General features: G+C 43.3%; 1 protein-coding gene across 2 annotated transcripts in view; it reads right to left on the bottom strand.

The window, feature by feature from the left end:
* Positions 1 to 23,617, bottom strand: part of RNF126 (ring finger protein 126) — a 41,051-nt gene extending 17,434 nt beyond the window's left edge. The window contains exon 1 of one of the 2 annotated variants that reach the window (XM_089673556.1): positions 23,471 to 23,617. In XM_089673556.1, coding sequence (XP_089529682.1) covers positions 23,471 to 23,545 — 75 coding nt within the window. In that variant the 5' untranslated portion in view covers positions 23,546 to 23,617. The remainder of the gene's footprint in view (positions 1 to 23,470) is intronic. The other variant, XM_089673557.1, reaches the window with a different exon arrangement.
* Between the last annotated feature and the right edge of the window lie 1,490 nt (positions 23,618 to 25,107).

A 25,107-nucleotide genomic window follows, 5' to 3' on the forward strand; every position in this document is an offset into this window, starting at 1 on the left:
TGCATCTGAGACGTTACATCACTTCTGGTTTCAGTGTTTGCATGTGAGATCGTGGCGTGGATTTGCCTTGGTCCACAGCGCTCTCCCTCCCTTAGCCAGCGGTTGCGTTCCTGGGCTTCGCTAAGAGGGGGAGATCCTGGGAACCAAAAGGAGGAGGGAGGGCACCATGCTGCCAACTCTGAAATTGATCGGCAGCTATGGAGCTTCTGCATCACTTTCACCTTTAACCACTTGCCTACCAGGCACTTACACCCTGTTCCAAATTATTATGCAAATTCTATTTAAGTGTCACAAAGATTAAATATTTTGTTTTTCAGTTTAACTCATGGATGGCATTGTGTGTCAGGGCTCTTTTGATCACTGAAAACAATCTCGGACACCTGTGATAATTAGATTGGCAGGTGAGCCCAATTTAAGGAAAAACTACTAAAGGAGGGTGTTCCACATTATTAAGCAGAGCACCATTTTCAAGCAATATGGGGAAGAAAAAGGATCTCTCTGCTGCCAAAAAGAGTGAAATAGTTCAATGCCTTGGACGAGGTATGAAAACATTAGATATTTCACGAAAACTTAAGCGTGATCATCGCACTATTAAGAGATTTGTGGCTGATTCAGAGCACAGACGGGTTTGTGCAGATAAAGGCACATTGAGGAAGATTTCTGCCAGATCCATGCATCAGATCAAGAGAGCAGCTGCTAAAATACCATTACATAGCAGCAAACAGATATTTGAAGCTGCTGGTGCCTCTGGAGTCCCACGGACATCAAGGTGTAGGGTCCTCCAGAGTCTTGCAACTGTGCATAAACCTTCTATTTGGCCACCACTAACCAATGCTCACAAGCAGAAACGTCTGCATTGGGCAGAAAAATACATGAAGACTAATTTTCAAACAGTCCTGTTCACTGATGAGTGCCGTGCAACCCTGGATAGTCCAGATGGATGGAGTAGTGGATGGTTCACGGAGATTGTCGGGGGCGCGCAGGAGAGCGCGTTCTGGAAGGACGTCATATGACACCCTCTCAGAACTGGCCGGCCGCAGTGTAGCCATCATCTGGCTATCTGCGGTCGGCAAGTGGTTAAGCCGGCTGAAAAAAAAAAAACACACAACTGTAGCCATCAGCTTGTAATTAAAAGGTTCACTCTTTGGTTGTACTATGTACGTTCAAAGAGCTGAACTGGTTAAATACATGTTCCAGTATCTTCAGCCTCTCCCCCCCATGACAGCTGGTGGGGGATCTTCTCCCCGCACCTGCTGTCACATTTTGAATATAAAAAGTCCATGAGGGACTCCGCCCACACGACTGCATCATTCAGTTTCCTATGAATTAATGCCTACAAGTAATGTCAGTCATTACAGTTGATAGCTTGTAGTTCTGAAAGAACTGTGAGGGTGCTGGTGACTGCTCTTAGTCCATCAATCTTCCTGCTCTCAAGTAACTCCCTGCCCATACGAGGTACAGGCAGACCACTATCCTGAGAGTCTGTAAGAGCCCAAGTATGCAACCAGGATTTGATGATCATGGGTGCAATGCTCTGCAGGCTCCTTATAAAATAAATAAATGCAATTTTTTTTTTACCTGTGGAAACATAAAAATTTTTTTTATACAGATGTCCTGATAGCATTCTGATCAAAAAGAGAACATGAACATCATCTGTATTACATCACAGCTGCAAATCCATGGACCTAGGTTTTCCTAAGGCCTATAACCAGAAAGCATGAGGGGGGAAAAGCTGAAGACAACCTGGATACAAGCCAGCATATACAAATTCTCTTTAACCACCTCCTGCCCGCCATATAGTAATATGACGGGCGCAAGGTGGTTCTCTCGTTCATATGACGTCCTCCCATCCCTCAGACACAGCGGATCACCAATCACGGAAACAGCCGAAGATGTTGGCTCGGTCATGTGATCAGCTGTGTCCAATCACAGCTGATCACATGTAAACAGGAAAATGCTGGTTATCGGCATTTCTCTCCTCTCGAGCTGTCACGCTGACAGCTTGAGAGGAGAGCCGGTAATTGGCTTTCCGCAGAGGGGACATGTACACTGATCATCAGGGCACTGATGATCAGTGTGCCCTGACGATCAGTGTAGCCCAGCAGTGCCATCTGTCAGTGCCGTTTGTCAGTGCCACATATCAGTGCCTACCAGTGCACATTAATGCCACATATCAGTGCCCATCTGAGCTGCCTTTCAGTGTCACCCATCAGAGCCAGTCAGTGCCACCTATCAATGCCAATCAGTGCCATATATCAGTGCCCGTCAGTGATGCCTGTCAATGCCCATCAGTGCCACCTACCAGTGCCTCCTCATCAGTGCCCATCACTGCCACCTATCAGTGTCCATCAGTGCAACCTATCAGTGCCCATCAGTGTAGCCTCATTAGCGCACATCAGTCAAAATTTTCAGGGGTTTTTGGTTTGTTTAAGAAAAAATAAAAAACCCAGAGGTGATTAAAATACCACCAAAAGAAAGCTCTGTCACAAAAAAATGATAAAAATTTCATATGGGTACAATGTTGTATGATCGCGCAATTTTCATTCAAAATGTGAGCGCTAAAAGCTGGAAATTGGCCTGGGCAGGAAGGGGGTATAAGTACCTTGTAGGCTAGTGGTTAAAGCAAAACTGTACTCTTATCAACATGAACCTTTTTTATTCCTTAGGCTACTAATCATAGTACAGTAGATGGGCATGTATATTATAGTTACACGTTAAAAAAAGTTAACATTTCTTCAGTTGCTTCCAAGGTTCTGGCATAGGCAAAAACATCATACCCATGAGTCTTGATAGGCATTTTTGTTTCTTTTTATCAGGAAGAGGGGAGACGGGGCTCTCAGCTGAGGTAAGGGAAATAAGTGCTACAGGAATAATCTGCCCTTTGTGAAGAGGTCTGCAGCTAGAAATGCTAGGGGAGGAATTCAAAGCCATTTCTCAACAAAATAAAGCTTGGAGACTATATAAAATATATCAATATTAAAAAATTATTTATATATCATTTTTGGTTTATGGTGCTGATGCAGTTAAGTTTGGCTTTAAGGAAGGCAGTGCTATTCAAAATAGCTTTGAACAGCACTGACATACAATCAAGAATCTGGTGAAGAAGTTAGACTTACTGGTAACTTGTTTTCCAGGAGTCTTTCAAGACAACACCTGAAAGATTGTGGCTCCTCCCACTAGGCAATAGGTACACCTCTTCCTTCTAATCTTAAAAAGGTGGCTTCTCCCCACACCTCGTCAGTTGTTCCTGGCCCAGGCCGGAACTTACATGCACAAAACATTAAATCACAGCATAAAGGGCGGGCTAATGCTGTCTTGAAAAGGAAGTTACCAGTAAGTCTAACTTGGATTTTCCATTAACTTCTTTCAGGTCAGCACCCGAGAAGATAAACAAGACTCAACCAACTAGGGAGGTAAAACAGCTTGCAGTACCCTTGCTGCCGAAGGCCTGAACGTTTGCTGATAAAAAGGTCCAGTCTGTAGTGATACACAAAAGTCAAGGTTCACCACGTAGCTGCCTTGCAAATCTGCTCAGGGGTGGCACCAGCGTTTCTGCCCAAGTGACTGCAAGAGCTATACTGTAGTGGAGTGTGCTTGAATCCCCAATGGAGGAGACCATACTATTTGGGAATAGGGATTCCCAAATAGACTTTACCCATCTAGCGATTAATCCTTTAGACGCCTTTCAATCTTTTTTACTACCAGAAAAAAAGTACAAAGAATCCAAACGCCTAAAGTCTTAATATAACAGAATTCTTTTAACATCTAAATTGTGAAAGTCTCCTATAGTTCTGTCTGGAAAAAGACAAAAAAAAAAAAAAAGTATAATATATATATATATATATATATATATATATATATATATATATATACACACACACACACATATACACATATACATACATAGACACATATACAGATAGAGAGACCAACCAAGGGCTCTGAAGAGATAGATCTTTCCAAGAATACACCCAAGGCTGCAACCTGCACCTTAAGCGTACCAACTGCCAGACCCTCATCTGCACTATCCTGCACACCAATACAGAATCTTGCAGTTTGTCACACAACACCAAGAATGCTTTCAATGCAAACCTTCCAAACTTTGGTACAGTATATAGCCCTAGTCGGCTTCTTTCTACTTGACAGCAAAATAGATAGGAATTGTTCTGAAAACCCCTTTTTTCTCAAGAGCTTTTCTTGAGATACCAGGCAGTAAGTGAACATGGCTACTTCTGGGTAATTCACTGGACCCTGGATCTGTAAATCCTGTCTGACAGGAAGGTGCCAAAATGGCTTGGACACCAGTCGTAGAATGGTGGAACCATGCTCTCTTGGCCAAAATGGAGTAAATCAGAATAACTGATATGTTCTCCTTTTGGCTTTTCCTTAATACCAGTGGAATTAGCTGGAATGGAAGTGGGGGAAAGGCATGACAGACAAAATCCCCAAGGGTGCGTCAAAGCATCCATCCCTAGGGAGCCATCATTTCTGTACAGAGAAAAGAATTGAGGGAGCTGTACATTCTCCCTGGATGAAAATAGGTCCACCTGTGGTTGCCCCTACTTCCTGGCGATCATTGCAAAGTCCTCTGGGCTCAGAGACCAATTTGCTTCTCGAAAGTGGTATCTGATCAGAAAATACGCTACTCTGTTCAATGTGCATCGCTGATAAGAATAGCAAATGGCTCTCTTATCATACCAGTATTTCTATTTCCAGACCTTGAACCTGCTCCTTGTACCCCCTTGCCTATTCAAGTAGGCCACCACTGTGGCATTGTCCGAGAGAACTTGAACATGATGCCCCTGGAGAGCATGACAGTGCCCATGCAACTGCCCTTAATTCTTTCCAATATGAGGACCTCGCAGCCTTCATCCCGGACCAATTTCCCTGTGCCATATTTCCTCTCCAGTGGGCCCCCAACCCCAAGAACTGGCATCTGTTGTAATTCTTCTCTTAACTTGAAAAAGACCATAGAAGGCCCTTTAAAAAGACTGTCTGATATCTTCACCACACAAAAAAAAAAAAAAAAAAAAAGTGCCCCTTTTACTTAGGTGGGGATACTTACTACTGTGTCCAGGGATTCCAGACTTTGGTCCCACACTTTTAAGAGAAAATCCTGAAGAGGTCTGAATGCAGTCTTGCCCATTGAACTGCGGCATGGTTGAAGTTAGGGTTCCTAAAGCCGACACTTTTTTACCGACAGCCTGATTGAACTGCAATATGGCCACAACACTGTGTACCTTGCCTTCTCTTCTGGTAAAAAGATATACTGTTCCACTAAAATGATCTGATAGCCGTTAAACTGCACAACTTGAGCAGAATTGAAATTTGACTTTTGGCGATTCAGTCCAACCAAAAGCTTCCAGATGGCTGCGGACCCTGAATATATCCTCCTGTAACAGCTCCTCCGAAGGAGCGAAGGAGCAAAGGAGAGGAGAGCATCTAAGTAAGGGATTACCAGGATGCCCTGAAGAGGAAGCAGCCTAGAGCTTCCAACATCACCTTTGTGAATATGCGTGGAGCAGACAAAATGCCTTTGAAATACAAATGAAGAAATTGTTCCTCCATCTTCACTGCTAATCTGAGAAATCATTGCGATTGTGGAGCAATAGGAATATGGAGGTATGCGTCTCTTAAATCTATTGATGTCATATAACATCCCTGTGTCAACAGATTGCCGGCAGAAAAAAAAAAAAGTACATCAGAAATTTTTTGTACAAAAAACAGACCTGCTCAAAGACTATAGGTTGAGGATAAGACGGAATTTTCCTGATGGTTTCCTCACCAGAAACACATGAGAATAGAACCTAGTTGTCTTTCTTCTGACGGTAATTGAACCACAACCCTCTGTTGCATCAATTCCTCTAGAAGGGACTTCATAGCCAGAGCTTTGGTTGGGTCATTTGGGAGATGCATCACCAGAAATCTTTTCGGGGGAGATTCTGTAAACTATCCCGCAACCTTGGAAAAGCATAGTTAAAATGTACTAATTAAAAGTCATGCTTGACCACTGAGGGAAGAACCCCTGAAGCCTTCCTCGCACATATTTTGCAGGGTTTTTTGTGATTTGCGCAGAAGTATGGAAAAAGGAGTCCTCCCTTGCATTTAGACTTCTGTGAGATCCAATTCCTCCTTCCCTGGAACTTGTTATCCTGTTACGAAGACCTTTGAGGTAAAAAAAAAAAAAAAAAAAAAAAAAAAACACACACGACATTTTAGGAGGTTGCTTTTTCTTGATGAGAGAGGATTTTTTGTCTGTTGTCCTATCAAGGATGGAATCCAGATCTAGAACAAGTAAAAAGTCTCCAGCAAAAGGAATACCACAAAACGTATTCTTTGATGCAGCATCACCAGGCTTTTAACCATAATTCTCTTCTGGCCAAATTGGCCAAGGCTGCTGACATTCTTATTGATTCGACTGATCTTATTGATTTAGGCCACAGCAGAGGATAGGGTTGTGAATGAATCCAAGATCTCCTGCTTAGGTGAATCCACCACAATGTATGCTTTACGTTTTCAAGATTTGTAGCCACACAAGTGGTAGCCATGGCTGGTTTCAAATTACCCTTGATTGACTTACGAGATCTTTTAAGCAGCAGATTCATACTCTTATTCATAGGATCTTTTCAAGATTCCCAGGTCTTAAAAAGCCAAGTCCGTAGATCTCCATAACTGTGAAAAAGCCACATCCAATTTTGGAATTTTGTTCCAACTGCAGCAGCAGGATCTTCCTTGAAAGAGAATCTCATTTTGTGGGATTGGGGGGTGGGGGGGAAAGCAGTCTCTGGTTACAGCCACTCTTTGAAAGGATCGGATATACTAGCGTGTACCAGAACGGTTTGCCCTCTGAGAACACTAAGGTTCACATACATCCGGTCATGTAGCATCAACTCATTTTTGTCTTCTATGCCTAAAGTAGCATAGATTGCTTTTAAAAGCCCATCCACCTCTTCCAGTGACAATTTATATTTTCTGCACTTTCCCCCTACTCTTCCTCTGAATCAATATCAGAATGAGTTGGGGAAATGCCCTTCCTGGGTAGAAGGACCTCCTGCTTCTGCCTCCACCACAGGGGCCGAGAGTGAGCATTGCAAGGATTCTAAGACAGAGGCCTAACTCGAGGCAGGATTCACTAGCGAAGTGCCGAAGGATTGAATGGTGGCATAGAGCTCATACTTAACATAAGCAATCAAATCACTGCACACAGGGGAGGATTCCTCTTTAACAAGGATGGCAATGCATTATTTTCATAGAGTCTTCTTCCAAGTGTCCCCCAACTTAGCCTTGCACAAGGGGCATCTCCTCTTCACCACTGTTTCAGAGCGGTTAGCCTGCCGTAGAGAAAGTGGGAGAAAAAAGGAAAAAAAAAAAAAAAAAAAAAAAAGGAAGCACAAGAAAAGACAGACCTGCCCCTTCCGGACAGCCGAGATACTTCTCAGCTCCCTCTTCAAAAGATAGCAGCGGCGGTTCTCATGTCCATGTCAGCCAAAGAAGAGAGAAAAAAGTACTGTCATTCAGTAAGGGCTCTCCCCGAGCACAGGAGGTGCTGTCACTCAGTACAGGCTCTCCCTGAGCACAGGAGGGGGAGAAGGAGCCCATCCACTGCCTTACACTCCGGGTGGAACATGGGAGGACCGGGAATCTCAAATGGAAAGGAAAAAAAAAAAAAAAAAAAAAAAAAAAAAAAAAAAAAAAAGGGAAAAAAGGTAAAGGGGTGCTTTGTCTCTTAGGATAGCCCCAAGTGACCCTAGCTCTCCTCCAGGTGTTCCTACCAGGCCAGGGGAAACAAAAACTGGGTGTGGGGAGAAGCCGCCTAAAGGAGGCCATTGAAGAGGTGTTTCCTATTGCCTAGTGGGAGGAGCTACGATCTCTCCTGCTGTCCTGAAAGATGTTATGGGGAAAAGGGGCATTACTTTGTCACAGAACAGATTTGTTCTGGGTTTCAATTCCTGACAATGGTGTACTTTATGACCTGGTGGACCAGAAATTATGCTTTTGCTCAGGCATGGATTCTGCCTCCTCACCAATCAGAATGTCTAATTGTACAACATTTTATGAAGTCTTTCAATTTCATTTGCAACAAAATAAATACTGGATTTTGTCAAAGAAAAGGAAAATTTATAAGAAACTGGAATTAGATACTCACAGCTTCTTAATGTGGAACTTTAGTCAGAAAATTAAGTTCTGATAGATGGCTTCGGGCTGGTCACTTTTGCAGATAAAGCTACTGTATGTAAAACATTAAAAATAAGTGCCTATACTGTTTAAAATCCAGTAATACACCGTCTCACCCTGCTTTGCACATGCTCAGATGCTCTCTATTTTTAGTCGTGCCAAATATTTTTGAGGCCAATCTGTTAACAACCTAAAGATTTAATGCTGCTCAGGACTCTGGGCTTAAACAAAAATGGCAGCCTCCAGAAGAAGAAACAGGAGCAATGCTGAGGGCAATTTACAGCACACACTCATTTTTGCAGCATAAAAATGTGGAATGTATGTTCCTCGCTAAAGAACTTTTTTTTTTATCATGTTTTTATGGGTAAAGTTCTGCTTTAATTGCTGCCTTGCTGGAGGAGAAGGATCTAGGTCTTAGCAGAATGAACCTCAGAAAGAACAGCTTCTAAGGCTCCATGCTCACTAGCTTATTATTAAGCCCCTAGCTATGAGCGGTTTCTTTTTCTGCCCCTAGAAGTGTTAGAATAGTGTTATCCTATCCATCACACTATTGTAAGCTAGAATGACCAAAAAAAAAAGGAGAAGAGGAAGGGAAGGAGAGGAAGGAGAAGAAGAAGAAGAAGGGTGGGGGGGGGGGGGGGGCATTTTTGGGAACAATTTGCTAGCAGTGAAAAAAAATGCTCCTAAAACACAGTTTCCAGTGGGTTTTTTTTTTTTTTTCTTTGTAAAGCTAAAAACACGCGTGTGCATGGAGCCTAAGGACCTTGCTCACCACTCATTTAGCATTAAAGTGACACTACAGCTTCAATTTTTTTTTCTTAAAACAGGTTATACTTACCTGCTCTGTGCAGTGGTTTTGCGCAGAGCAGTCCCGATCCTCTTCTTTTCGGGTGCCTACCGGTAATCCTGGCTCTTTCCCCTTCAGCAGTTTCCCCAGGGAAAGTTACTCACCCTGGGGGTACTGCTGTGAGCTTGTCCCTGAGCCACTGCTCTATGCGTCCATAAGACACAGAGCCACAGCTCTGCCCACGCCCCCTGCTCAATCTTTATTGGTTCACTGACTAACAGTAGCAGGAGCCAATGGGCTTCCGCTGCTGTCTCAGACATTGAGGAGGAAGAGTTCCCAGCCAGAGGCTGCCGTGAATGTCACTGGATCGGAGGAGGCACAGGTAAGGATTGGGGATGGCACAGATGGTTTTTTTACCTTCATGCATAGAATACATGAAGGTAAAAAACCTTGAGCCACTGAAGAAGGAAAAAAAAAAAAAAAAAAAAAAGAACCAAAATGTTAAAAAGCAATGATCCCTCTGTTAGTTGCAGATTTCTCCAGACTACAGTTACACCAAAAATTTGGACGGTGTCTGCTTGGTCCACGAGGACATGCTAGCTAGTAAAAGTGGGAGTCGGAATTTTTATGTGAAGTTTGGTCTGCTATTTTATGTCTGGAAAGGGAGGAACCACATCTCCCTAACCTTTAATGAAGGACAAAATTAGGAATATTGGTTTTGAATAACTAAACATAACATACACAGTTTACTGCAACTTAATCTACTTACCAGGCAATTGGTACTAGGTTTGAAATTTTGTCTCCTATACAGTTGTGGCATGTGAGCCATGACCAGTTTGCATAACAGGGCACCTAGGTCCCAGAAAGCTCTATAGAATACTGGAGCCGAAGTAAAATTGCCTGGAGGTAGTTGCGAATCGTGTACGCCCATGAAACGGCCACAAGCTACAGAACATTAAAATTATTCATAGGCTTTAAAAGCCTTTACAGGTTGCCACTTTAGATTTTACACAGGTGGTCTGGTGCTAGAATTATTGTTCTCACTTTGACATTCATGGTGATACCGCACATGTGTGGTGCGATCACTGTTTACGTATGCGTGCTGGACCGATGCCTGCATTTACCATTGTACACAAGCACAGGGGTGCTTGCTTTATTTTTCTACACTGTACCATTACATTTTTTTATCACTTTTAATGCTATCAAAAAGGGATGAACAACATCCCTTGTGATAGCATGGGCCATTACCAGTTCTCTTTATGGAGAGATCTGGGGTCTATGAGACCCCAGATCTCTCCTCTGGCCTCCAAAGCAGTAGATAAAACCAATATTGGTTTGATCTGCTGCTAAACACGCTGACAATGGCTTGTAAACAAAGGAACCAAATCTGGAAGAGATTAAATCCTTGTTGCTTCCAGTTTATGACGTCATACAGTGACAGGAACAAGAACAGTTGAGGGAAGCCGATGCGGCTGGTGGCATCCTTACTGGGCTCCCTTGATTTCTCAGGAGATTCTGGTAAAGTAGCAAAAGGAAGGGTGGGACCCCCCTGTCACATGTAAAAATAATCCAGTGGCTTCTTAGCTGCTAGAATTACTTTACACAGTGAAGGGAATTGCTGGCTGAAGAAAAATAATATCTCGATGAATGCTGCAGTGATGACGGAGCTATCACCCTTCCAATTCAGCAATGTACCGGTATGTCGCTGGCTGGCAAGTGGTTGAATTTGAACTTTAAACTTTTTTTACATAAAACAGGAAACGTTTAGAACCTCTGGGATGATTCCCGCGCCCCTGTACAAGTATCAAATACCAACTTGTTGTGTCACCAGGATAGGAAGCAAAAGAAAATATCTACAGTGAGGACATAGGCAGAAATAAAAATATAGTACAACAGGGGAGGGTTAGCATTGGAGTTTGTCATCTGTCCTAGGGAAAAATCACCCTAACAGTGACACAGAGCCATAGAAACCTGAAAAAAGGTTGGGGAAAAAACCCACTATCTACAGTTCCAGTTTAGTGTAGTTATCACCGACACAGCGGCTTGGTCATAACACAAGTCCTGTTGTTACGTGACAAGATTTCCACTTGAAAGGATGTATGGCACCATGTGACAATCTGTTGCGACAACATGACAAAGCAAAATCACGTCACAAAGTTATTTCAGATGTTCTATACATTAGGTTTAGCCTGCATAGTTCATTGTTATTAGCAGTCACATGTAAACCGCGTGTGCAGAAAAACTTGTTAGCCCAGGGCTCGTTCACAACCTACTGTACGTCACTACTATACTATTCATCATGCTAATTTTCAAAACCTTGACAGGTTGGTAGGGTCAGCTTGTCCAGTTTTCACCCCGTCTTGCTGCAAACCAATAGAGCAAGGATTAAAACCCCTTTCAGGTTTGTATGACCATCTCTGCACCTGCTAGGTCAAATTTACCCTATTTGCTGTGGGGTCATTCTCTCAGACACAAAAAGTAATGCGACAGCCATACTTTTACCGTTCTCATCAGATGGAGAAGAGGGTACATTTTCTGAGAGTACACCTGTTTTGATGACTTTAAGATAGGAATTCCCTCACTTTCTAGTGATTTTCTCTTACTTTCTATTGCATCAGTGGAGCACAAAGTGAAGGAAGTCTCCCCAGAAAAAAAATAGGCCTACAGGTTTTTAACTACTTTATCCAAACCGAACAGACCCACACTGTCAAAGTGATGTACCTGTAGGTCACTGTATGATTCCGTATCTGGGTATGCGTATCCCCTATAAGACGCTGCTGTGGGATCAACACCAATCTAGTCCATTTCATGGAAAAATCTCAGATCTATGGGCACCTGCAGACAGAACCTACTGGAAGATAGTCTGGGAAAAACACACACACACACACACACACACACACACACACACACACACACACACACACACACACACACACACACACACACACACACACGGCTTACTTCAATGGAGCTTGAAAACACTCTAGTCCAGGAGTGTAGAACACTACACTATGTATAGCTGTTAGGGCCAGTACAGAAATAGCAGTGTATGTGGCTCGCTATGGTGTGTGTGACAGCTTTCACATTGGGAAAGGAAGGAGAACAACCTTTCCCCAGTCAGGAGACTGAATGCTCTTTTTCTTCATACTGTGAAAGCGGTCAGTGCAGAAATAGAAGTGGCTGATGTTGATTGCTATGTGCATGCTCCCAGCAGCAGTGGCTATCATATTATAGAACACTGAGTGAGGGTTGTCAGTGTGGTTTAGAAATAGCAGCTGACTTCTGTGAGCGAACTCCCACATTCTGCTTTAGTGGTAGGCTGAGCATAGTGCCAGCCACAGAACAGGGGACAGGAGGAAAAGCAGCTATGGGTCTGTACAGCCAAGATTCTGGTGCTTCCTGAATTGTCCGATTACAATTAACTACTTAAGGACCTGGCTTTTTCTAGCACTGTTTTACATGTAACAATAGTTTTATTTTCAGTTAGCAAATTACTTGGACCCCCAAACATTTTTCTAAAGCAGAGGCCCCTTTAACCTCCCTAGCGGTCTGTATGTCAGTATTTCTGTGCTCAAAGCAGTACATGGTTTTCAATGGAAATATGTTGTTTTTTTTTTTTTATTGTAGGCCTGTAATTCTTAGGAATAACTCACTGAAATCTGTCCGATCAAGAGTCTAGTAAACATCCTGGGTTTGATAAAGTTTGAAACACGAAATCATAAATAATATAATAAATAATAATTTAAAAAAATAATAAATTTCATTCAATAATATAAATCAAACCAAAAACACTGAAATTTGAAATAGAGCGCCAAATTCGCATATCACTGAGCTTAGTCGCAAAATAGTTTTCATTGTGATGAATTTCCCCACGAATCATCACTCAATTCTGCAAGTGGAACTAATTTACTATCGCTGTTCTCTAGCTGGTCTAAAACCGCTTTTGACCTAAAGGGACGCTTTTTGGACGCCATGGACTTTTCTCAGTTTCCAGGCAGAAAGAACAGTAAAAATGCAGGCAGGGCACAGGACAAAATGTGAAATGATTTGATACAGTAATGTAATACCATCAGATTTTAGTGTATTGAGTAAATGTCAAATTTTGACATCTTTGAAATTCTCGTCGGTTCCGTCCCCCATACGTCACAACGCTCGCAGGGACCAGAATCAGCCAGAGGTAATGGCTAGGGAAGCTGCAGGGGGACATCGCGGGACCACAGGACAAGGTAAGTGCTTGAGGGATCCCAGAGCAACGCTGCAGTGTATTCCTGAGTGTAGCTCGGGGTTACCGCTTCTGGTACTGAGCTACACTCAGGAATGTCACAGGGTATTTGCACAGTAGTTTTTCAAAAGCAATTTTTTGGGGGAAAAAAATACACTTTGGTTTTTAATGCAAAAAAAAAAAAAATACATAACCCAATTTTTTTGTAAAATATGAAAGATGATTGTATGCCAAATAAATAGATACCAAACATGTGATGCTTCACAATTCGGTACGCCAAAGTAATGGTGACAAACAACGTAATTTTACTATCCATAGGCAATGCTTTAAAAATGTATGCAGTTTGTTGCCATTGCATGAGGCATGCACAGTTTTAAAGCATATCATCTTTGGTATCCATTTGCTTGGTATACCATCATCTTTTATATGTTACCAAATAATTGGCCAATATATTGTGTTTTTGTGTATTAAAAAGTAATGTAATAAGTGTATTTTTTTCAAAACAATTTGCATTTGAAAAATTGCTGCGCAAGTACTACGCAACATAAAAATTGCAGCACCCACCATTTTATTCACTAGGTTGTCTGCCTTAAAAAAAAATATAGAATGTTTGGGAGTTCAAAGTAATTTCCTAGCAAAAAACATTTTTTTCATGTGAACAAAGTCTCATTAAATGCTTGGTCTTCAGGTGGTTAGAAAAGTGAATGACGTGTGGCATAAACTTCTAATGCTGGGCATCAAATGCCCCCATCCCCCAGAACGACCCCTTTTTGGAAAGTAGACACCCCAATCTATTTGCTGAGAGGCATATTGAGTCAATAGAAGAATTTTTACCACAAGTTTATGGAGGAGAATGACAAAAAAAAAAAAAATATTTTATATATATATATATATATATATATATATATATATATATATATATATATATCTATATCTATCTATCAATCACTTAAATGATTTATTGCCCACACATGCCATGAGTATATGTGGAATTACTCCCCAAAATACAATAAGCACCTTCAGGCTTTTAAAAGGGCTTTATTTCCTCATTACACTTCCTAACTACCTATCACACTTTCGGAGGCCCTGAAATGCCAGGATAGCACCAAATCCCCCCCCCCCCCTCCCCCTCCCAAATGACCACTTTTTGGAAAGTAGACCAAGGAATTTGCATGGTAAGCATGGTATTTTGCAGATCTCTTTTGTTTTCTTTATTCATTTTACAAAAATTTGTGGCAACAAACGTTTTTTTTTTTTAAGATTTCAAAACCTTGTGGAGAAATAAATGAGATCTGAAAAATACTCACTAAGCCTCTTTTTAAATCCCTTGGTGGTCTCTACTTTCCAAAAAAAAAAAAGGGGGGTCATTTGGGGGTGTTTGGTGCTATCCTGGCAGTTCAGGGCCTCCGAAACGGAGGAAGTGAAATGAAGTTACGTACCTTCAGGCTTTCAAAGTGGCCAATGGATTTCAGGCTCCTGTATGTGGCTAGGCTCCAAAAAAAGTCTCACACATGTGGTATCTCCATACTCGGTAGAAGCAGCAGAATGTAGTTTGGGGTGTAATTCCACATACCCATGGCTTGTGTGAGCAATATACCATTTTAGTGACAACTGAGTTAAAAAAAAAAAAAAAGGTTTGTCTTTTCCCAAAAACTTGTGGAAAAAAAATAAATAACTCTTCCTCTCAACAGATAGCTTAGGGTGTCTACTTTCTGCAAAGGGGTCATTTGGTGGTGTTTGTACTATCCTGGTATTTTAGCGCCTCACAAAATGTGATGAGCAGTCAGAAAGTAAAAGCTGTGTAAATTCCCATTATCTATACCATAATTTGTAGACGCTATAACGTTCACACAAAGCAATCAATATTACACTTATTGGGATTTTTTTTTTTTTAACCACAGACATAGCAGAATAAATGTTGGCCTAAATTTATGACTAACTTTGAGTTTACTATATATTTATTTTTTATTATTATTATACAGTATTTATATAGCGCTAAAAGGTTTGCTCAGCGCTGTACATTATAGTGGGGGACAGAACATGAGACAATACAGTAACAAAACAATACACGAGGGATTCAAGGGCCCTGCTCTTTCGAGCTTACAATCTAGGAGGGAGGAGATAGTGGTACAGGAGGAAGTGGCTGTGGGGGATGGAGTGGTAGGAGGAGTGGAGGAGATCGGCTGTTAGGTGAGGGCGGGGTAGGCTTCCCTGAAGGGATGGGTTTTCAGGGTGTGCCTAAAGGTGAGGAGGGTAGGTGACAGTCTGATGGATTGGGGTAGTGAGTTCCAGAGGATGGGGCGAAGTCCTGGAGAAGTCCTGCAGTTGGGCGTGGGAGGTGGAGACCAGGGAGCTAGAAAGTAGGAGGCCTTGTGAGGAGCAAAGATTATGGGTAGGGTGGTATTTGGATATCAGGTCAGTGAGGTAGTTTGGGGCAGCATTATGAATGGCTTTGTATGTCTGTGTTAGTAGTTTGAATTTAATGCGTTGGGCAATCGGGAGCCAGTGGAGGGAATGACAGAGGGGGGTGGCAGAAGCGGAGCAGTTGGTAAGGTGGATGAGTCTGGCCGCTGAGTTCAGGATAGACTGAAGCGGGGATAGTCTGCAATGAAATAGGCCGGTGAGAAGGGAGTTGCAGTAATCCAGACGTGAGATAAGGACGTGAACGAGTTATTTAGTAGTGTTTGGGGTTAGGAACGAACGTATTTTGGAGATGTTGCGGAGGTGGAGCCTGCATGAGTTTGCCAATGATTGCACATGGGGTTGGAAGGATAGGTCTGAGTCTAGAGTGACACCTAGAACTTTGGCTTGCGAGGTGGGACTGATGGTGGCTTTGTTGGTCATGATGGAGAGGGTGGGGGGAAAATCAGGAGCTCGGTTTTGGAAAGGTTCAATTTGAGGAAATGGAGCGACATCCAGTCTGATATGTCGTTCAGTAGGTGGGTGATACAGGCGGAGACTGAAGGGGTGAGGCGAGGGGTGGAGAGGTAAATTTGCGTGTCATCGGCGTAGAGGTGATAGTTGAAGCCGTGGGAGTGTATCAGTTTGCCGAGGGAGGTGTAGATGAAGAAGAGAAGGGGCCCGAGGACAGAGCCTTGGGGGACCCCAACAGAGAGGGGGAGGTGGTAGCATTATAGGTAACGCTAAAGGAGCGTTGGGATAGATAGGAGAGCCAGGAGAGAGCAGAGTCTCTGATGCCGAGGGAGTGTAGTTTATTAAGGAGGAGGGTGTGGTCAACTGTGTTGAAGGCCGCAGAAAAGTCAAGGAGTAAGAGGACTGAGTAGTGGCCATTAGCTTTGGCGGTTAGCAGGTCATTAGTGATTTTGAGTAGGGTGGTTTCGGTGGAGTGTAGGGGACGGAAGCCAGACTGTAGAGGATCGAGGAGGTTGTTGTCAGTGAGGTGTGCGCTTAGGCAATTGTAGACTAAGCGCTCAAGGAGCGTGGAAGTAAATGGCAGCAGGAAGATGGGTCTAAGGTTGTTCAGGTCGGTGGGGTCCAGGAAGGGTTTTTTGAGTATGGGGGTGATGTGCGCATGCTTTAGGGGGGGGGGGGGGGGGGACACGCCAGTAGAAAGGGAGAGACTGAAGATGTGGGTGAGGGAGTGTAGGATGGAGGAGGGTGACCGGAGGAGTTGTGTGGGGTCAGGGTCAAGGGGGCAAGTGGTGAGGCTTTATAGCCGAAAGTATAAAGTATAGCCGGTTTTATAGCCGAAAGTAAAAAAATATTGTTTTTCTTAAAAATTTTCGGTCTTTGTTTATAGCACGGAAAATAAAGGGCGCACAGGTGATCAAATACCACTGAAAAAAAAAAAAACACCACACAAAATTTAATTTATGTAGAGCATTGCATGACTGCGCAAGTGTTCAGCGCTGTATAGCAAAAAATGGTGTAAATGGCAGTATCTATATCATAGTTTGAAGATGCTATAATTTCACACAATGTAATCAATATACACTTATTGGGATTTTTTTTTCCCCACCAAAAACATGTAGCAGAAAACATTTTGGCCTAAATTTATGACTTTGAGTTTATTATATATTTTTTTTCTAACTGAAAGTAAAAAAATATACGTTTTCACAATTTTCAGTTTTTTTTTTTTTTTTTAATATAGGGCAAAAAATAAAATGCGCACAGGTGATCAAATACCACCAAAAGAAAGCTCTATTTGTGTAAAAAAAAAAGGACACAAATTTAATTTATGTACAGCATTGCATGACCGTGCAATTACCAGTTGAAATAGCGCAGTGCCGAATAGCAAAAAAAAAAGGCCTGGTCAGAAAGGGAGGTAAATCCTCAGTAGGGCAAGTGGTTAAAGGTTAATTTTTTTTGTTTTTGTTTAAATAACAAAACATGTCATACTTACCTGCTGTAATGATTTTGCACAGAGCAGCCCCAATCCTTTTCTTTTCAGGACCCCTGCTGGCCACCCTAGCTCCTGTCCCTTGGCCAGCACCCCCAACAGCAAGCAGCTTGCTATGGGGGCAAAGGTATGTGTGCCTTCTCGAACCTGGCTCTATGCATCCATAAGACAACGCTAAAGCTCTGCCCCACCCCCTGCTCTCTCCTCATTGGCTCACTGGATGTGTGACAGCATCAGGAGACAATGGCTCCAATGAGGAGAGGGAGTTCCAGGACAGCCAAGGCTCTTGTGCACATTGCTGGATCGAGAGGGGCTCAGGTGAGGATTGGGGGGAGCAGCACACAGGATGCATGAAGGTAAAAAAACCTTCTGTCTTTACAACCACTTTTACCACTTAACCCCTAGAGGATTTACCCCCCCTTCCTGACCAGGCTATTCTTTTGTGATATGGCGCTGTGTTACTTTGACAATTGCATCGTCATGCAATGTAGTACATTAACCTCCCTAGCGGTCTGATTATGTCCATATTTCTGTGCTCAAAGCGGTACATTTGCATGGAAATATGTTTTTTTTTTATTGTAGGCCTGTAATTTTTAGGAATAACTCACTGAAATCTGTCCAAGCAAGAGTCTATTAAACATTCCGGGTATGTTAAAATTTGAAACACGAAAACATAAATTATAATTTAATAAAATATTCATAAAAAATAATATATTTAATTCAATAATATAATCAAACCAAAAACACTGAAATTTGAAATATAGCGCCAAGTTCGCACATCACTGAGCAAAGTCGCAAAATCGTTTTCAGTGTCTGATGACGAATTTCCCCCACGAATCATTATCACTCAACTCTGCAAGTGGTTCTAATTTACTATCGCTGTTCTCTAGCTGGTCTAAAACCACTTTTGGCCTAAAGGGATGCTTTTTGGACGCCATGGACGTTTCTCAGTCTCCAGGCAGAAAGAACAGTAAAAATGCAGGCAGGGCACAGGACAAAGCACTAGGGACAAAATGTATGTGAAATGGTTTGATACAGTAATGTTTTAGTGAATGTCACTGTCATTTTCAAATTTCACGCCGTTCCATCCCCCGTACGTCCTGACGTCGCAGGGGACGGAACCTAGAAGACAGATGCCGGCATCGGCCAGAGGACAATACAGGGGATACTGCAGGATGGACATCACGGGAGAGCAGGACAAGGTAAGAGAAAAGGCAACGCCGCATGGTAAGCCTGAGTGTAGCTCGGGGTTACCGCTTGTGGTACTGAAACTTTACCCCGAGCTACACTCGGGAATACCACCAGGGAGGGTAAATTAAATTTGTCCTTTTTCCCCCCACAAATAAAGCTTTCTTTCGGTGGCATTTTTTGCGTTTTTATTTTTTGCACTACCAAAAAAAAAAAAATTTATATAATTTTTTTTTTTTTTTTTTAAATTTGACAATTAAATTTAAGAAAATCAAAAATTTATTTATAAAATTTAGGCCAAAATGTATTCTGCTTCGCTAAAAAAAAATCCCAATATGTGTAAGTTAATTGGTTTACGTGAAAGTTGTAGCATCTACAAATGGTGGTATATAATATACACACTGAAATTTTTTTTTTTATATACTAGTAATGGCGGCAATCAGCAACTTACAGCGGGACTGCGGCGGGTAATCTGACACTGGGTGGGAATTAACTGCCACTGACACTAATACAGTGATCAGTGCTAATAAACACCGACACTGTACGAATGACACTGGGCAGGAAGGGGTTAACATCTGGGGTGATCAAAGGGTTAACAGTGTGCTGTGTGTTTTACTACGGAGACAATTCTTTGTATTTCTCTGCTGTGCAGAGAAATAAAAAGCAGCATGTGCTTGCTTACAGGAGAGACCAGATGAGATGAGACCCTGATGAGAATCGCTGACCAGGATCCGGTGATTAACATCCCTAACCGCTAATAGCAGCGTAGGTAGGGTGGCGTGCACACCCCCTACCTGGAGAAGCAAAAACACACACGATTTTGCGCAGCCCTGCCGCCCAGTAGCAGTACATCTACTATAGAGCGGCTGGCAAGCGGTTAATTAGCCACTATGATTGCTTTCACATAAAAGAGCATCGCCATCTGAAAACACTGATACTAGGATGATGCCTGTAGCTTTATAGTAATGCCGAATTCCTATCACCTGACGCCCAGGACATGTAGTTCCGGGCAGTAGTCTTTTTTTTCTACCTTCAGCCCCGCTGCGGTCAAGCAGCAGGGCTCACCTGTCAGGTGGAAGCATTCGGGCAGAAGCGCTGCTGCCCAAATGTTTCCACACACTGCCAGCTTCTCTGCCCCCCCCCCCGTGTGAAGCTCCCCCCCACCCACTGTCTCCTGGGCTCCACTTGCCTATCTGTGGGCCCGGGACCAGCTCACCGCCGGCGGCTAGAGGGGAGGCTCCCCTTCTTGTTCTGACCCAGAAGTGACATTTGACGTCACTTTCAGGTCCCCATTCACAGATTCCCAGCAATTGAGGTAGGAAACGAATGCAATGTGGTGCAATGTCTCCCCGCATTACATTCAGGGGAGACATCCAGAGTCTTTTAGACCCTGGATGTCTCAAAGAGAACCCGTCACCACCAAAAAAAAAATCATCATATTGCCCCCTATGTGATGGGGGAAAAAAAAGTTGTTTTTTTTTTTTTTAAATTGGAAAAAAAATAAAGTTAAACACAAGCACGTAACTCTCCCACCCCCCCCCCCCCCACCACATACCGACAAAAAAAACAAACAAAAAATCTCATGCTGGGGAGCCTACACATGAAAACCTTGATTGCGATATAGGTTACACATCGCCACGCACACCAGAATCAGAGCATTAATTCTAGCACCAGACCTCCTTCGTAACACTATACTGATGACCTAGAGGGGGCTTTAAAAGTGTGACCTATAGAAAATATAGGGTACTGAAGTTCGTCGCCATTTCACGAGCGCATGCAAATTTAAGGTTTGAAAAGTTGAATATTTACTTGCTGCAACCTCACCTTTTATATTTTACAAAAAAAATAGGGTAATTTACTGCTTTTTTTGTGCCCTAAACTACTAACTTGTATTTTTTACAAAACTTTTGCGGTAATATCATGCAACATAAATTGGAACTACCACTATTTTATTCTCTAGGGTCTCTGAGCTCAGAAAATATATCATGTTTTGGGTGTTTTATGTAACCTTCAGGCCTAAAATGATTTTTTTTTCTTTAATCTTGTGCAAAAACAGCTCTGGCAGCAAAATGGATAAAGGAAAAGCCTGACACGCTCCTTTTCCTGACAAGCACCCAATCGGTGCTCATTACACTGCATGGTGTGACTGCTCCCTGCTAGTCCCCAGGTTGCGGTGCTGAAGACAGGCAGGGAGGGGAGGAGATAAACAGCGTAATGTTAAAAATATCGCATTTAAGTTGCCATAAAGCCCCTTTTGTTTTTAAAACATTCCGAATTATCACCTCCGATTTAAATACGGTTTTGGTTAACACATTTTTTTATCTGGACAAAATGAGGGTTGCCCAAGAGGGTTAAGGCAGTGCAGGAAAATAATGGTGGCCACACAAAATATTGACACTTTGGACAGTGTCACTTAGGGGTGTACTCACTTTTGTTGCCAGCAGTTTAGACATTAATGGCTGTGTGTTGAGTTATTTTGAGGGGACAGCAAATTTACACTGTTACGGTTCGTTCACACTTGACTTTATTTCTAACTTTTGCCAAACGCCCCTATAGCGTTTGAGAAGCATTTTTAATGCTCCTCAAACGCTCCCAAAACACCCTCTGCGCGGTTTTGAGGCGGTTGATAGGCTTTTGCCAAGCGTTAAAACCGCAAACACTCCTATAATGAAGTTAAATAGTATGAACGCTCCACATCCGCACGTCTGCCAGATGTTTGCGGAGCGGCACTATAGACTTGAATGGGAGGCTTCAAGGGCTCGTTCACACTTGACTGTTTTTCCAACTCTTGCCAAACACCCCTATAGCGTTTGACAAGCGTTGGTCTGGCGTTTGCGGAGCGTTTTTTTAACGCTCCGTATGCGCGGCTCAGCAGCAGTTGCTAGGCGTTTGCCGAGCATTAAAAACGCCCCACAAACGCCTATAATGAAGTCTGAATGGTGTTAACGCTCTGCAAATGCCCCGCAACCGCACACTCCAGCCGGGCGTTTGCGGAGCGGCACCATAAACTTGAAAAGGAGGCTTCAACTCCTCCTGACTCGACCAGAGGCGTCCGTTTTGCTGCGACGCTAATGCTCCCGCTTGAACAGCACTATGTGCTGCAATGTGCAGAATTTTCCCAGGCATTTGGGAAACGGTAAAAACGATTCCCAAACGCCTGTCTGCCGCTTGCTTACAAGGCTAGTGTGAATGTAGCCCAACTCCTCCTGACTGGACACAACGCGTCAATTTTCCTGCGGCGCTAACGCTTCTGTGTGAACAGCACCGTGTGCTGCCATGTGCAGAATTCATAAGCATTTGAGAAGTGTTAAAAACGCTTCCCAAACGTGTGAACGTAGCCTTATACAAGCTGTACACTCACTACTTTACATTGTAGCAAAGTGTCATTTCTTCAGTGTTGTCACATGAAAAGATAATATTCTTTATTATTATTACAGGTACTTATATAGCGCCGTCAATTTGCACAGCACTTTACATATATATTGTACATTCACATCAGTCCCTAACCCTCAAGGGGTGTACAATCTAAGGTCCCTAACTTACATTCATACATATACTAGGGCCAAATTAGACAGGATCCAATTAACCTACCAGCATGTCTTTGGAGTGTGAGAGGAAACCTACGCAGGCACAGGGAGATCATGCAATCTCTAGGCAGGTGGTGCCATGGTTGGGATTCGAACCAACGACTCTAGTACTGCCAGGCGGAAGTGCTAACCATTTAGCCACTGTGCTGCCCATATAAAATATTTACAAAAATGTGAGGGGTGTATTAACTTCTGGGAGATACTGTACTTCCTCCAAGCACAAGACCGGTCCCTGCTGCTCCTGCCCACCCCCGCACGCCAATGGTCTTGTGACTGGACTATTCCTGATGTCATCATGCCAATAGACTGGCTCCGGGCAGGAACAGTCCACCGCTGGTGATGGGGGGGGGCACTGTTTTTGGGAGGTTCGAAGACAGGGTAAGTATAGCTTTTTGTGGGCTCCCTGGACAAAAACAAGCAGGCACAGCCTCACTGAATGGGACAAAAAAATAAATTAATTTACATGGAGTTCTGCTTTAAGAATTGATAAGGTGCAATATAATGAATGTTTTAGGGTTTAATACCATTTTAATATCTCAATCGCTTACAGAGAACATAAAGCATACACACAACACAGAAGGGAGGATAGGTTTGAAGGCAGCCTGGAATGGTTTTGTAAATAAAGCCCACTGTATATGAGACGCTTGAAGTTCTCATACAAGTCCCTCCACTTTCAGTGGGTGATCATTCTATGAGTCTGGTAGATTAGAAGGCCTTTGGCACACACAAGCATGTCATCCTCCATCGCCCAATACAGGTACATACACCAGCACGCACAGGACGTGCGCCGAGCCTCTGCTTCCCCCGCGATATGGGAGCTCTAGAATGTTCTCGCACCAAGAGGACGGTTCCCAATGCAGGTCAGGTAGAACATGCGGACAGGAGCTCGTGCTGTCAGCAGCCGGCATGGCGCCACCCTATTGCCACACATTGTGCCCGAGCAGGCAGTACTGCTCCGCTCTCTGGGTCTGCCATATGCGCCTCAGACAGCACAGGTAAGGGAAGAGGGGAGCCATGACCGCCCACCTGCTGCCCTCCTAATTGACAGCCGGTGCACAAGCAGCAGCCATGACTCTATTCCTCCCCCTAGACCACCGCATCCCTACACGGCTCCCTCTCCTCCATCCCCGGTATCCTCGCACCCCTCTCACCGGCAGACGAGGGCTTATCTCGGCTGAACAGTTATGACAGAAGTACCGCCCGGCCTCCGGTAGAGCCTCCGCCATTTTCCGCTGCCTTGGAGATGACGCACAGGAACGTCAACACGCTGCGACTGGCTGACGGCGGGAGGAAGGGACCAAACGTGGGGAGTATTTGTGTAGCGCGGGGTCAGGTTCAGGCCAGGGAGACAACGGGAGGTGTGGATGGCTGGTTGAGTTGTCTGGAGGGGAAAGGTCAAGTGCTGTCCTTTGTTTTCATTCTGCCGGCTGAAGAGTGCTGGAGGCGGCGGGATAATAGAGCATGCTAGATATACTAGATGTGAGAGGCCACTTCTTTATTCTGCCTGTACTTGGGAGGTAACAGCTGGTCTCCGGGTGTGAGTAAAGCCAGCCATAGATGGTTTGAATGTAGGCCCGTTCAGTAGGGACCGACCAAGATTTACATAGGGTTGTCACCTCATCCCTTTAAAGCCGAACACGTATTAACAGCTTCTGTGTCGCTCTATAGCAGAAACACTGCTACAGGGTGCCACTGGTGTGCAAAATCACATATTTACATGATTTTGCAGTGCTGGCTAGGGGGCGCCACCATTTGCTGTCAATCATTGGGACCAGTGTTTCCCCTCCGACACCTGGCTATCACCGAGGCTTTCTGGTGATAGGTGCCAGAACTCTCCTGTCAGTTCCTGCACACTGCTTTGGATGGCTCTGCATAGCAGAGCCATCCAAAGCAGTGTGCTTACAGTGAAACACACATACAGCACACAGTTAACCCTTTGATCGCCCCTCATGTTAACCCCTTCCTGCCCAGTGCCATTAGTACAGTGTCAGTGCTTATTATATAATAATTATTAGCACTGATCAATGTATTGGTATCACTGGTTATGTCAGAGACACAAAGTCAGTTCCACCCAGTGTCAAAATGCCCGCCACAATCCCGCTATGAGTCACTTTTGCCGCCATTACTAGTAAAAAAAAAAAAAAATTCCAGTATATATACCACCATTTGTAAACACTATAACTTTCATGTAAACCAATTAATGTACACGTATTGGGATTTTTTTTTAGCAAAGATGTAGCAGAATACATTTTGGCCTAAATTTATGATGAAATTTGATTTTTTTTATTTTTTTGACTGGACAAGTTTAATAGCAAAAAGTCAAAAATACAGGGTTGTTTTTTTCAAAATTGTCAGTCTTTTTTTGTTTATAGCGCAAAAAATTAAAAACGCACAGGCGATTAATTACCACCAAAAAAAGCTCTTTGTGGGGGAAATAAAGGACGTAAACTTGGCTGCAGCATTGCAGGACCGCGCAATTGTCAGTTAAAGTAACACAGCACCGTATCGCAAAAAATAGCCTGATCAGGAAGAGGGGCAAATCCTCTGGAGGGCAAGTGGTTAATTACCCAAGTTCTGTGGCTGATCAAGGTGGTAATTAAACTCGGTGCCTTATCAGCATTAAAGTAGCCTCAGAACCTGTGTAATTAATATGTGTTCCGGTTTAAAGGGATGAGGTGGCAACCCTAGATTCAAGCCATTTATGAGCAGACTGATTGTACCTAAGTCAATTGTGTATGACTTGGGTACAACCAGCCTGTCAGATTTTACATGTAATTATTGCAGGAAG

This window comes from Staurois parvus, unplaced genomic scaffold, assembly GCF_062004578.1.
Source record: "Staurois parvus isolate SC_StPar_1 unplaced genomic scaffold, SC_StPar_1.0 ptg000141l, whole genome shotgun sequence".
NCBI lineage: Eukaryota > Metazoa > Chordata > Amphibia > Anura > Ranidae > Staurois > Staurois parvus.